This window comes from Schistocerca serialis, chromosome 1, assembly GCF_023864345.2.
Source record: "Schistocerca serialis cubense isolate TAMUIC-IGC-003099 chromosome 1, iqSchSeri2.2, whole genome shotgun sequence".
Lineage (NCBI taxonomy): Eukaryota > Metazoa > Arthropoda > Insecta > Orthoptera > Acrididae > Schistocerca > Schistocerca serialis.
Genome location: NC_064638.1, coordinates 688,436,961 through 688,451,617, shown reverse-complemented (window position 1 = coordinate 688,451,617; position 14,657 = coordinate 688,436,961). Strand labels below are relative to the sequence as shown.

The 14,657-nt window shown below is 40.2% G+C and overlaps 1 protein-coding gene across 1 annotated transcript in view; it reads right to left on the bottom strand.

Moving 5' to 3' along the window:
* Nucleotides 1-14,657, bottom strand: part of LOC126480525 (putative epidermal cell surface receptor) — a 417,170-nt gene that overhangs the window by 129,681 nt on the left and 272,832 nt on the right. Inside the window, 1 exon segment of the mRNA XM_050103873.1 lies at nt 8,863-9,012. Coding sequence (XP_049959830.1) covers nt 8,863-9,012 — 150 coding nt within the window.

Below are 14,657 nucleotides of genomic sequence, written 5' to 3'. Positions count from 1 at the left end.
CATGAGGCTAATTCTGATGTAGGCTATGTGATGGAGGCAAAACTCACATACTCTATTAGTTTGTGTGATGCGCACGCCGATTTGGTGCTGTATACAAAGCAACTAGTTCCGCGAGGAGGCTCCAATTCAAAACTGATGACACTGCTGGGGAATAAGTGGAGATATATATTATTCTACAGCAGTGTCCCAGCTTGGAAATGGAGCTGGTTAGAATCACCTGGGCCCTCTCTTTCAGGCAGTCCCCCTGGTTGATGTAGTATATTGATTTGAATACGAGACAATTTTTGGCAAAACAATGGAGACTTTGAGGGAATGATGTGAAATTTTGATTAGAACCGAAAGGGAATGCTTGCTATGGAGTAAGAAAATGCATCACCAGACCAAATTGTAAGCAAGTCACCATATTCAAGAAGAACTTTGTTGCTGTGGAGGTGGTGAAGACTGCAGTAGAGTTAATGAAACCTATTTATGTGGGGATGTGCGTACTAGACCTATCCAGACTCCACATGTGCCACTTTCATTATGAGTTTGCAAAAACTCATTCTGCAGATCCTGAACTACTTTAAATGCATACAGATAGCCTCATCTATTGGGGGGAAAACTGTGATCCATATAAAGTAACGAGGTACCACAGTAATGAATTTGACACGTCCTTATGCGAGGCCAATAATCCTTATGGTATTGTTCCATAGAACAAGAAAGTTATCAGCCTTATGAAAGATGAGGCGAATGGATTGCTGATTAAGGTGTTTGTAGGTCTGCGATAAAAAATGTATGCTTACTGCATATTGGAAGGTGCCACCCAGAGGTGGATTAAGGGTGAGTGCCGCATGGCATTGAGAGCCCTCTCTAATGAAGACTATTTGCGGTGCCTGTACAGCTATGTTTCAGTTGCTGCACCACAGCCACCGCAAATGATACAGCAAACTAGTATTCGGCACTGTATAAACCAGAAAAAGTATAAAAAAAAGTTTTAAAAATGTAGAAAGCATAAACGAATGTTTGTATATTTATTTATTTATTCAAACTTGGCATTTGTGTACTGTATAAATATATCCATGCACCGTGTGCATCAAGTAAATAGAATAGTTTTTAAGTTTCACCTGCCACTAGCTTTCCAAGACTGATTAGTTTTTAAGTGTACACAGACCATTAGAATTACTATTTACCCTATTGGAACTGTGGAATTTATTCTAGTAAATAAAGTATCTCTGCACTAGTTTTTAGCGCAGATTTATAAAAAATTGTAAAATATTCTCATTCAATACTATTGGAAAAATTTTTTAAAAGTATTCTCGAGCAGTATTACTGTTGTAGCATGTAAGTTAAAGGTGTGTCTGTATTGAAATATCAGATTCAAATTGTATCGCAAGAATTAAACTGTATCTCAAGAACTGAATTGTATCTTAAGATCTGAACCATATCTCAAAAATCAAATTATGTGTGTGTCAACTGAATAAATGAAAAAAATTGTTTCCATATGTCTTTGTTGTTTCTGTTGTTGTTTACAAAAGAAATCCTATCCCTTATTGCATCGTATATATAAAGTACGTGCATGACACAAATGACATTAGTTTTTCTGAAGAGGAGTGCTATAAAGGAGGTGAAGTTTACGATGGGAGATAACAAAATATATGGAAGGGTTGTGTAAGATTAAAAAAAAAATAAAAAAAAAATTAAGAAAAGTTCAAATGTGTGTGAAATCTCATGGGACTTAAATACTAAGGTCATCAGTCCCTAAGCTTACACATTACTTAACCTAAATTATCCTAAGGACAAACACACACACCCATGCCCGAGGGAGGACTCGAATCTCCGCCGGGACCAGCTGCACAGTCCGTGACTGCAGCGCCTGAGACCGCACGGCTAATCTCGCGCGGCTGTAAGATTACGCCTATCGTGTAGCACGAATAGGCTTTTGGGAGCAGGAGGCATGACCCTTGTCTGCTTCCAAAGATATCTAACAAAAATTTCTATTTAAAAAAAAAAAAAAAAAAAAAAAAAAAAAAAAAAAAAAAAAGGGGGTGGGGGGGGAACAAACATCTTATCAAATAAAAATTCATTTATTCCTCACCCTACTTAAAAATAATTTTACATTTTCATAAGCAGACACTGCAATACTATTTTCACACATCGTCTTTTTGAGTCGATGAAGAGTAGAGCATCCATAGAATTGCAGGTCTTGAATAGCAGCAAACATGAAAATTTGACGTATCCCTGAGATTATCTCCTTCCCCTTCACGTAGATGATGGTACTCGTGTGATCAAAAGGTCAAAGCAACATCACCGTATCTTTATAGCGTATGCCAGGATCATCCCAGTGAATTCAATGGTATAACAGTGTTAGTCACATTGCACTCTTCTGTGTTTTAGCACACTCCACATCCTTGAAATACTTTAGTGATGCGATGTTTGCTGAGAATCCGGAATCTCTGTGTACGCAGTATCTTCAAATACAAACCGTCTACACTCATCATCATATAAATCATGAAGTAAAGCAATAGGTTATTAAAAAAACTGGTAGCATCTTACTTGGACATGGAACAGACATAATGATTTATTATTATAGATCTTTTCAGCTATACATCAAACACAATGTATCTTAATTGATGGTGGTCCATCAATCTGGAATCACGCGCGTTCGAGTCATAGTGCTTAAAGCAGGGCTCGTACTTTGAACACGTAGTAGTAAAGAGCGTTCACATGGTGACGACTCTTAAACTATTTCATATAAATATCTGAGAGCACATTACGCACATTTATTTATTTCATCCGCTCAGACATGTCGTAAGCAGTAGCACTCTCTTTTCCCAGTGAATCCCTAGTAATCAAGGCTAATTGTAATACACTGAGGAATTAAGCTCTTATAGAACATTTTTTCTAATGTGTGGGCGTAGCTGTGTTCTTGAATAAAGCAAAGTTGTGCAGCCACTACTCTCCTTCAATAGCTTTGAAATAGTGATAACTAAAGCATGAGCCTCAGCACTCGTGACCATACTTTGCACAATACACTCAGTACCACTCCTCAAATTCACTATTAGAATTACAGCATTAGCTTATTCACAGACACCCTGGGCACACAAAGTTGAATAACTGAATGAGGATGGATCTATAGTAGTTATTTAGTTATATAAAAAGTCTATCGTACACTTTGAATAAAGCGTTCTTTGCATTTAAGACTGTAGGTGGTTTCTACATAACATGGCATAGCCTTTGAAAATCCAGCTCCTACACACATGGGTATAGGATCTGAACAGGTATGTATCATTAAGTTACTATGGCTTATGTTCCGACATGTGCATTGCGAATTTCAACATAACAATAATCATAAGAGTAAAAGAGATTTTATGTTGAAAAATTATGTGCAGTCAAATGGAGGTTATAGATACTGATATTTCAAGGCTGAAAATTGATATTTACAGAGCCACAACCTTCAGGAGGAGGTACAGTATTTGGATACAGAATGGATAAGAGCTGGACATCATTCCGAAAATGAGGCCGCACACAGGAGACAGTCCACGGAAATTTCTCAACATCAAAGCAAAATGTTTATGCAGAGTGGATTGTTCGTGATATTTACATCTAGTATGATAGTTTCTTTTTCATTATTCCCATGTATCAGTCCCAGTTGCACTACTACTACGTTTTGTGTAAATAACACATCAATACTACCACTATTGCTGATATTACTGCTATTGCCATAAACATAACACAAATGCAGATTTTTAAGACAACCCACGTTGGCAGGTCTGATTCGAAACTGCTTGGAGGGCTGAGGTAGTACCAATGTCGATAGTCTGTAACACAATGAGCACACTCCCACAGGAACATCTTTTGAGAGGTCATTTCCTAAGGACGAAATATCATCGCTGGTAATAAGGGGCTACTATAAATGAGTCATTCGTTTTAGGCGTTCTATATTTATTGAAGTATTACTGTACAAACAAGACCGATGCATGAATAGAAAACTCACCGAATTACCATTGTTCCCACCAGTTGCCGTTACGAATGCAGTGCCCTGACAAAATGACGACAAAGCAATAAAAGAGTTTTTGTTTGATGGAATGCGCGAGATGTTTCCATTGATCTGAAAAGGTTAATCGCCACAATCTGAAAACCCCCATGAAATCGTGGTGGATGAACGAGATTCACCAAAGGTTAAGGGGCTCCGGAAAGGCTCAAAATCATGAAAAGTTCAATTTTTACTTTTTTGCGTTTTCTGAATCTGCAGACTATTACCTTTTAATAGATATATAATTTATTCAATTCCAAAGACTACAACTATTTTTAAATTTTTTTTGAAATAGTGTTCTACATGGGCGAGACCCACTGTGGCGCTGTTAAACTGCTGTCAAATGGTGTTATTAACGTCCGTGTTCATCAGGTACATTTTAGTGATGTGAGATAAAGTATGTGTTGTGGCTAACCTGTGATGGTTCAATATATATCGCTGGTGTGATTGTCGATTGTTTCATGTTTATTTACTCTGTCGTTATCTCGAAACTATTTGTAATTAATTCTGTTTCTTGAGTCTATGTTTTGTTGAAGTATAATAATGAGTAAAAGTAAAGTTATTAGAAACCCTCTGAAGGCTTTTAAGAAAAGGAGAAATGTTGGAAAGCCAAAGGTATGTGTTATTACTGTAAACAATAAAGACGATGACCAAGTGAGTGAACCTAACCTATCAAGTACACCTGCCCATAGCAGTCAAAGTGGGAAAGAAAATACTTCACAGAAGAAGCTTGGTTCAATGAGTGAAAACTATGAATGTTTTATGGGCGAATCGGATGTGAATGAAATATTTGATATGTCGGTTCTCAAAGGAATTTTTTCAAACTGTGTAAGATGTATTCATTGTAGTGAAGTTGGTCTGGAACTCTCCATAATAAAGCGTGTAGGACTTGCTAGTGAAATACAACTGAAATGTAATAAGTGTTCATACATGACCACCTTTTGGAACAGTGTTGCAGTAACTACAACTGAAGAAAATGGTAGCAAAATCTATGAACACAACATTAGATTTGTTTATTCCTTGCGTTCAGTTGGTAAGGGTACTACTGCAGGTGCAATTTTCTGTGGCATCATGAATCTTCCAAATCCCCCAACGAAGTTTACGACCTATAATAAATTAATAGGGTCTAAAGTAGAAGATGTCTGTATAGAATCTATGAAGAACGCTGTGGAAGAGGCAGTAATGGAAAATAATGGTAACAGAGATTTGACTGCAGCGTTCGATGGTACCTGGCATAAACGGGGACACACATCTCTTCATTGTGTAGTATCTGCCACCAGTATGTATGCAGGGAAAGTTTTAGATGTAGCAGTAATATCAAAGTATTGTAGATGTCCACAAAAATATAAAGGTACACATGAAAATAATTGCAAAGCTAACTATAGTGGCAGTAGTGGAGGAATGGAAGTGGCTGGTGTTGCCAGTATATTCCAGTGTTCTGAGGCGTGTGATAAAGTGCGATATGTTAATTACCTTGGTGACGGTGATTCTAAAAGTTTCAAACATGTTCAAGGACTGAAGCCCTATGGTGATGATGTTGTAGTGCAGAAATTTGAGTGTATTGGACACGTACAGAAGCGAATGGGAACAAGACTTCGGCGACTGAAAGCTTCGTAAAAAAAAAAAAAAAACTCAGTGATGGTAAAGGGTTGGATGGGAAGGGAAGGTTAACTGACAGTGTAATTGACAAAATACAGAACTATTATGGAATGGCTATTAGGCAAAATACACAAAGTGTCGACGAAATGAAGAAGGCTGTTTGGGCTCTTTTTTTTTCATACTTCTTCAACCGATGAAAATCCCCAACATACCTTGTGTCCCAAAGAAGAAGACAGTTGGTGTAAATATAACAAAGGATTGCCAACTGGTGAAGTGTACACTCACAAGCATAGTCTGCCTCATGCAATAATGGAGGTGATAAAACCTATTTTCAGAGACTTAGCAGCACCTGAACTGTTGAAAAAGTGTATTCACGGAAAAACTCAAAACCCCAATGAAAGTGTAAATAGTGTTATATGGTCGAGAATCCCCAAGACTGTATTTGTTGGAATAGAAACACTTCACTTTGGTGTGTATGATGCTGTTGCGACTTTCAATGATGGCAACATTGTAAGGTGCAAGATATTTAGAAATATGGGAATGAAGATAGGTTCTAACATGGTACGAGCGATGCTTGCTTTAGACAAGGAACGCCTTCGGGCTGCAGACAGGGCTGTAAAGAGTCTAGAAATACAAGCAAGAGTAAACAGGAGGAGGAACAAGAGGAAGCTGGAGGAGGAGTTTGCAGAGGATGAAGATAATCCATCCTATGGACCTGGAATGCACTAAAAAGTTAATCCAATCTTTGTCGCTCGATTCCCAAAACTTTTATTTTCTCATACTAATTACATGTTTTCTAAGGATCTTCCAAACATATTTGTTTCAAACTTTCAGTAAATGTTACACAGTACCTTCTGCATAATTTAACACAGCCTTTTTCCAAAAAACTGTATATTTTTGAATATATAAATAAAAAATTGCACAAAAATGTTGTGAATTTTCATTACAATTGAAAAAAAATCATCTTTAATAACTGAACTAAAATTTTGTAAAATCCCTGCGTTAAGTTGTAGCCCATATTCCAATAAATAATCTGTAAAAAGTTCAACTTCCTACCTCAATACTTTGTGAGGAAAGATGTAATTTATAAGCGTTATTTTAACATTGCAAGTATAGGGCGTTCCGGAGTCCCTTAATGTTTTCTGTGAAATGTTAGAGACAAAGCCGTATGGGCGTTTTTCTTCAGCGAGAAGACAGTGACGGGGAACTCTTAACTCGAAATGTTGCACTTGTGATTGTTTCCACAAGTTGCTGGTTACGAGAATTTCATGTTCCAGCAGGAAGGGGCATCCCCTCATTGGAGTATCGAAGTCCGTCACTAGCTACGCGTCTAACTTCCGCATCGCTAGATTGGGTGGAGTGGTGAAGATGACGTGCCTCTGTTGCCTTGGGCTTCCTGGTCGCCAGCTCTAGCGTCTTGTGGGTTTTATCCTTTGGTGGCACATCAATAACCGAGTTTACATACCCCCATTGCTAAGAACTCTGGAACAGCTCAGAGAACGCAGCAACGCTGCTGTGACAACCGTTGACAGGATATTGCTACTTAATGGATGGAACGAATTTGACTACTGCATGAACAGGTGTCTTGTGACAGGAGGGTACTCACACAACATTTATGGAGTGCAAAATGCAAACTTAGTGAGCCGACGGTTATCTTCATGCATCAATCATATTTGTACATGTAGCAGTCTAGAACTATCAGTTTAATAAGTCACAGTTGCAAAATACTAACATGATTCTTTAGACAATTGGAAAAACTGGTAGAAGCAGACCTCGGGGAGGATCAGTTTGGATTCCGTAGAAATGTAGGTACATGTGAGGCAATACTGACCCTAAGAGTTATTTTAGATGCTAGGTAAAGGAAAGGCAAAGCTATGTTTCTAGCATTTGTAGACTTAGAGAAAGCTTTTGACAATTCTGACTGGAATACTCTCTTTCAATTTATGAAGGCGGCAGGGGTGAAATACAGGGAGCAAAAGGCTATTTACAATTTGTACTGGAACCAGATGGCAGTCATAAGAGTCGAGGGGCAGGAAAGAGAAGCAATGGTTGAGAAGCGAGTGAGACAAGGTTGTAGCCTATTCCCGATGTTAATCAATCTGTACATTGTACAAGCAATAAAGAAAAATTTGGACTAAGAACTAGAATCCAGGGAGAAGAAAAATACATCTTAGGTTTTGCCGATAACACTGTAATTCTATCAGAGACAGCAAAGGACTTGGATGAATAATTGAACGGAATGGATAGTGTCTTGAAAGAAGGATAAAAGATGAACATCAACAAAAGCAAAACGAGGGCAATGGAATGTAGTCGAATTATATCAGGTAATGCTGAGGAAATTATATTAGGAAACGACACACTTAAAGTAGTAGATGGGTTTTGCAACTTGGGAAGCAAAATAACTGATGATGATCGAAGTAGAGAGGATGTAATATGTAAACTGGCAATGGCAAGGAAAGCGTTTCTGAATAAGAGAAATGGTTCAGATGGCTCTGAGGACTATGGGACTTAATGCTGAGGTCATCAGTCCCCTAGAACTTAGAACTACTTAAACTTGACTAACCTAAGGACATCACACACATCCATGCCTGAGGCAGGATTCGAACCTGCGACCGTAGCGGTCGCGCGGTTCCAGACTGTAGCGCCTAGAACCGCTCGGCCACCCCGGCCGGCAATAACAGGAAGCTGTTAACATCAAGTACGGATTAAAGTGTCAGGAAGTCTCTTCTGAAAATATTTGTATAGATCATAGCCATATAAGGAAGTCAAATGTGGACGATAAATAGGTTAGGCAAGATAGAAACTTTCTAAATGTGGTGCTACAGAAGAATGACGCAGATTAGATGGGTAGATCACGTAACTAGTGAGGAGCTACTGAACAGAATTGGGGAGAAGTGGAATTTGTGGCACAACTTGAGTAGAAAAAGGGATCGGTTGGTAGGGCACATTCTGAGGCATCAAGCGATCACCAGTTTAGTATTGTAGGGAAGTGTGGGGGGTTAAAATCATAGACGGAGGCCAAGGGATGAATACACTAAGTAGATTCAGAAGGATTATGTTGCATTAGTTACTTACTCCGAGATAAAGAGGCTTGCATAGGATACAGTAGCATGGAGAGCTGCATCAAATCATTTTTTCGACTAAAGACTACAACAACAACAACAACAACAACAACACCACCACCACAAGTAGTCTGGAAAATATAGTTCTTTGAAAACAAATGAATCATTAATAAAATGGTCCGCACGTACCGTGGTGGTGAGCATAGAGGTGTCGATGTCGTCGAGAGACAGGTCCTGCAGCGAGGTGGTCATGTTGGCAGCGCTGGCGTCGCTCATGTTGACTCCCGCACCGGCGCCCAACGCTCGCCCGGCGCCCGGATCTCGTGACGTCGGCGCCTCCTGTCACAAATCAGGGCCAGTTTCGTCTAACGAAAGTGTTGTAGTTGCATTAAACAAGGCGACCGAAACAATACACAAACGCAACACGTTAGGTTGCAACACACTAACACGAATTATTTGTAGAAGTATGAAAAAACTCCTAGAAGCCGTTCTAGGGGAAGATCAGCTTGGGTTCTGAGAAACGTGGGAACACGCGAGGACCCTACGACTTATCTTAGAAGATTGAGTGAGGAAAGGCAAACTTAATCTTTATAGCTTTTGTAGATTTGGGGAAAGCTTATGACGATGTAGACAGCAATACTAGTTGAAATTCTGAAGGTAAAAACAAAAATAACCACAGCGTCCCCTCTTTCCGTCCCATAATGGGTAAGGGTGATGCATGTTACAGCTTCTCACTTGCTAATGTTGTCCAGATCGAATTAGCGACTAATCTGATGCAAGTTAGTTAGGTCGTCCGCTAGCAACACCGACTCCAAGGAAGGCCTCGGCGCTTGTTGGTGACGTCACGTCAGCTAGGCACGGCGAACGCCAGGTCTGTTGCAGGCAGAAACGCCTGGGCGTGCTTATCACTATAAATCTCTTATTTTTGGACAAAATGTTTGATATTGTTTTGGATTCTGCAGTTTTATTTAGATGAAAGATTTTCTTACTATCGTAAAGCTGCAAATGAAGATCATTATTCTGTATCACTGAATCCTGTCGAAACAAACGTAGATCAATACGAGAAGACGCTTTGCCCCATTGCGAGCTTCGGAAATTTTACATTCAAGTAACTATATTTACTTGATCGATATTGTTATTGAAACTTGCCCCAACCCCCTTACAATGAACTCGTTTCTTTTATTTATTTATTTATTTTAGTTTGACATCATCACTGGAAATGTGAACTAATTTACATGTGTAAATGTCCAACTGTTCCAGTCATTAGATTACAGTCGTTTTCAACGAAAGGAATTCTAAACAGGAAACAAAATACCTTCATACATCGAAACTACTGCTGAGCTTAAACTTTTTAAACATGCACATTAGGAAATATAAATATTCCCCTCTTGCAACTAAAAGGAGAAACTTTATAAGATAAAAAAAATTTATTTGATAAAACAAGTATCTCTCTTTTGCCTCTTCTTCTGTCCCCCACCCCCTCCCCCAACGTGTACAATCGCAAGATATTTCATTAACATTCAGTGCTCCTCACCCCATAGTCAACCAAGATACCTAAAGAAGAGCGCCAGAAGAGCACAGTTTCTTGTAAAAGCAACGCAGTACAAACGTAACTTCCTCAGATTTACAGATAAGGTAAGGAAGCACGAATTCTGTTGCTGCTGGACCATGAAGTTGTTTTTGTATGTCAATCCTTAAAACAGGTGGAAATTTAAGTTCAGGAGTACACTATTCGTTATGAAGTGTAATGAATTGCACAATTAATTGATTGCAGAAATCTCTCAAAACAATGTGTGTTGGTCAACTACCGCCAGTAGTTTCACATTTTCCTGTGTCAGAGAGGGAGACACCACCATTATGAGTATGCCTGCAACAGACCTGGCGTTCACCGTGCCTAGCTGACGTGACGTCACGAACAAGCGCCGAGGCCTTGCCGCTAGTCGATGACGACCTCTGTTGCCCACGTAAGTGGATAATAGCGCCGGAAGTTTTCTTCACCTGTGGTAGTCCCGTAAACAGTAGACAGTACATACGTCGTCGCATGATATCTACACAGCAAGCACAACGTCGTCTGTAGATTAGCCTAGGTGCCTGTCCACAATAATGTTGCCGCGTTCACGTAACATGATATCCTGTGCTGTACCCGTCCTGTGTGTGATCGCCACTCAGCTCAGTACGAGTCCTGACGACATCATACAATGCAGCATGACAAGCTGTCCAGGTGCCGAGCTCCCAGCAACGAACCCTGTAACAGAACGATATCTATTTCTAGTTCAGTTGTTTGTACGCATGTTGCTGTAGAGTGTATAGAAACTTCTAACGATACCCTGTGAACTAACTATATAAAGACGTCGACACTTTTTTTCTGTCTACGGATGACTGCCGATGAAAGGCAGGTCTTAAGGGACCAAACTGCTGAGGTCATCGGTCCGTGAGCTTACACACTATTTAATCTAACGCAAACTAACTTACGCTACGGACGACACACACACCCATGCCCGAGGGAGGACTAACCTCGGACGGGGGGAGCCGCGCAGACCGCGACAAGACGCCCCAGACCTCGCGGCTAATGGGACGGAAATGGTACGTGTGGTGTACACGTGCAGAAAGAGAGAAAAACTGGATAATTTATCAAGAGAAAGAGTTTCACAAATTGAGCAAGTCAATAAAGCATTGGTACATCTCTTGTCACTATGCAAGCTCTTATTCGGCCTGCCATCGATTGTTGTATGTTCTCCTGAGGTATGTCGTGGCAAATTCAGTTCGAGTGGCACTTCAGATAGTCAAAATCCCCATCTGGTTAGAGGGTACAACACAAGCAGCGAAGGTTATATACAGCTTGCACAGAAACCAGACGCCAGTTATAAAGAGTCGAGAGGCTTGAAAGGGAAGCAGTTGTCGGGAAGGGAGTGATACAGGGCTGTAGCTTATCCACAATGTTATTCATTCCGTACATTGAACAAGCACTAAAGGAAACTAAAGGAAAATTCGGAGAAGGAATTAAAGTTCAGACAGAAGAAATAAAAACTTTGAGGTTTGCCATTGATATTGTAATTCTGTCAGAGACAGCAAAGGTTTCGGAAGAGTAGTTGAATGGAATGGACATTGTCTTGGAAGGAGGGTGTAAGATGAATAATAACAAAACGAAAACAAGATAGTGGAATGTGGTCTAAATGTATCAGGCGATGCTGAGGGAATTAGATTAAGAAACGACACACTGAAAGTAGTTGGTGAGTTTTGCTATATGGACAGCAAAGTAACTGATGATCTATGAAGTAAAGAGGATATAAAATGTAGACTGGCAATGGCAAGAAGAGAGTTTCTGAAGAAGATAAATTTGTTAGCATGGGATATATATTTAAGTGCTAGGAAGTCTTTTCTGAAGATATTTGACTGGAGCGTATCTTGTATGTTAGTGAAACGTGGACGATAAAAAGTTCAGACAAGAAAAGATTACAAGTTTTGAAATGCGGTACTACAGAAAAATGCAGAAGATTAGGTGGGTAGGAAATGTAACCAATGAGTAGATTCTGAATAGAATAGAATAGGGGAGAAAGAAATTTGTGGCATAACTTACCTGGAACAAGGGGTAGGACATGTTCTAAGACATCAAGAGATGGCAAATTTACGAGTAGTACTGGAGGGAAATGGGGGGAGAGGGGGAAGAACTGTAAAGGGAGACAAAGAGATGAATGGTGTAGTAGTTATTCGGAAATGAAGACACTTGCATTGCATGAAGTACCGTGGAGAGATGCATCAAACTGGTCTTCGGATTAAAGACCGCAACAACAACAACAACAACAACAAAAATGTGTTCTTTGTCAGCATTCTCTGTAGAGTTCCAAAGGTTTTTTGTCTGCTATTCAACTGGAGTTTCTCCAGTTATTTGGAATGTGTATTGCGGTTAGTAATTCGTCTAATGTCATAAGTCACTGTAATTGTCTTAGGTGATTTCAATTATTTTATCAAAACTGTCCACCTTCCATAAGTGTGTAGCAGCCCTATATCTGATCCCTACCGCCTCGCGCAGTGACTCCAAGGAGGCAGTGCCGAGAGCCCCAAATTGCCGAAACCACGCTCGTCTCTGCCCACGCCTCACAGCAGTCCTGCTTAATACGAAGGCGAGTCTGATTGCCTGAGTGCTGGCTGTAAACGAACTACTGGCTCATCTAGCGCACCGTGTATCGTCTTATCACTGTTAAATGTAATTCGTAGCACGTAGTTTTCAGTGTAGGTCCTTTTTACCTCGTGCAGTAATTTCTGTGCTTCAACAGTCGCAGTTGTTAAATATCGTGTCATTCTTTGTCTGGCGATGTTGGTGTTGTCAAAAATGAGTCGTGAAATATTATGTAGCATTCCACATAACATTACGTTCAGTTTTGTTCACTGCAACTGGTAATTTGTATAATGTGTACACACTGACACGAAAAAAATAATCGACGCCCAACTAAGGAGTTACGAAAATTTGTCACAAATTGATACTGATTTACTGGCATCGAAGGAAAATGCAAAATTTAATCTCTGGCGGCCTATGGATGAATGTGTACTCTGCTGCACGATTCCACCTCGCAGCTGGCAAGGACAGTAAACAGCGGACATATCGATACCCCCCATGGACCATGGACCTTACCGTTGGTGGGGAGGCTTGCGTGCCTCAGTGATAAGAGATAGCCGTACCGTAGGTGCAACCACAACGGACGGACATCTGTTGAGAGGCCAAACAAACGTGTGGTTCCTGAAGAGAGGCAGCAGCCTTTTCAGTAGTTGCAGGGGCAACACTCTGGATGATTGATCTGGCCTTGTAACAATAACCAAAACGGCTTTGCTGTGTTAGTACTGCGAAGGGCTCAAAGCAAGGGGAAAGTACAGCCGTAATTTTTCCCGAGGGCATGCAGCTTTACTGTATGGTTAAATGATGATGGCGTCCTCTTGGGTAAAATATTCCGGAGGTAAAATAGTCCCCCATTCGGATCTCCGGGCGGGGACTACTCAGGAGGACGTCGTTATCAGGAGAAAGAAAACTGGCGTGGAATGTCAGATTCCTTAATCGGGCAGGTAGGTTAGAAAATTTCAAAAGGGAAATAGATAGGTTTTAGTTAAATATAGTAATAATTAGTGAAGTTCGGTGGCAGGAGGAACAATACTTCTGGTCAGGTGAGTACTTGGTTATAAATACAAAATCAAATAGGGGTAATGCAGGAGTAGCTTTAATAATGAATTAAAAAAATAGGAGTGCGGGTAAGCTACTACAAACAGCATAGTGAACGCATTATTGTGGCCAAGATAGACACGAAGCCAGCGTCTACCACAGTAGTACAAGTTTATATGCCAACTAGCTCCGTAGATGACGAAGAGATTGAAGAAACGTATAAAAGAAATTATTCAGATAGTGAAGGAAGATGAAAGTTTAATAGTCATGGGTGACTGGAATTCGATAGTAGGAAAAAGAAGAGAAGAAAACGTAGTAGGTGAATATGGAATGGGGGTAAGAAATGAAAGAGGAAGCCGCCTGGTAGAATTTTGCACAGAGCATAACTTGATCAATGCTAACACTTGGTTCCAGAATCATGAAAGAAGGCTGTATCCACGGAAGAGGCCTGCAGATACTTGAAGGTTTCAGATAGATTATATAATGGCAAGACAGAGATTCAGGAATCAGGTTTTAAATTGTAAGGCATTTCCAGGGGCATATGTGGACTCTGACTGTAGATTAAAACTGAAGAAACCGCAAAAAAGTGGGAATTTAAGGAGATAGGACGTGGATAAAATCACAGAACCAGAGGTTGTAGAGAGTTTTAGGGAGAGCATTAGGGAACGATTGACAGGAATGGGGGAAACGAATACAGTAGAAGAAGAATGGGTAGCGAAAGGCTGTTTACAATTTGTACAGAAACCAGATGGCAGTTATAAAAGTCGATGGGCATGAAAGGGAAGTACTGGTTGGGAAGGGAGTGAGACAGGGTTGTAGCCTATCCCCGATGTTA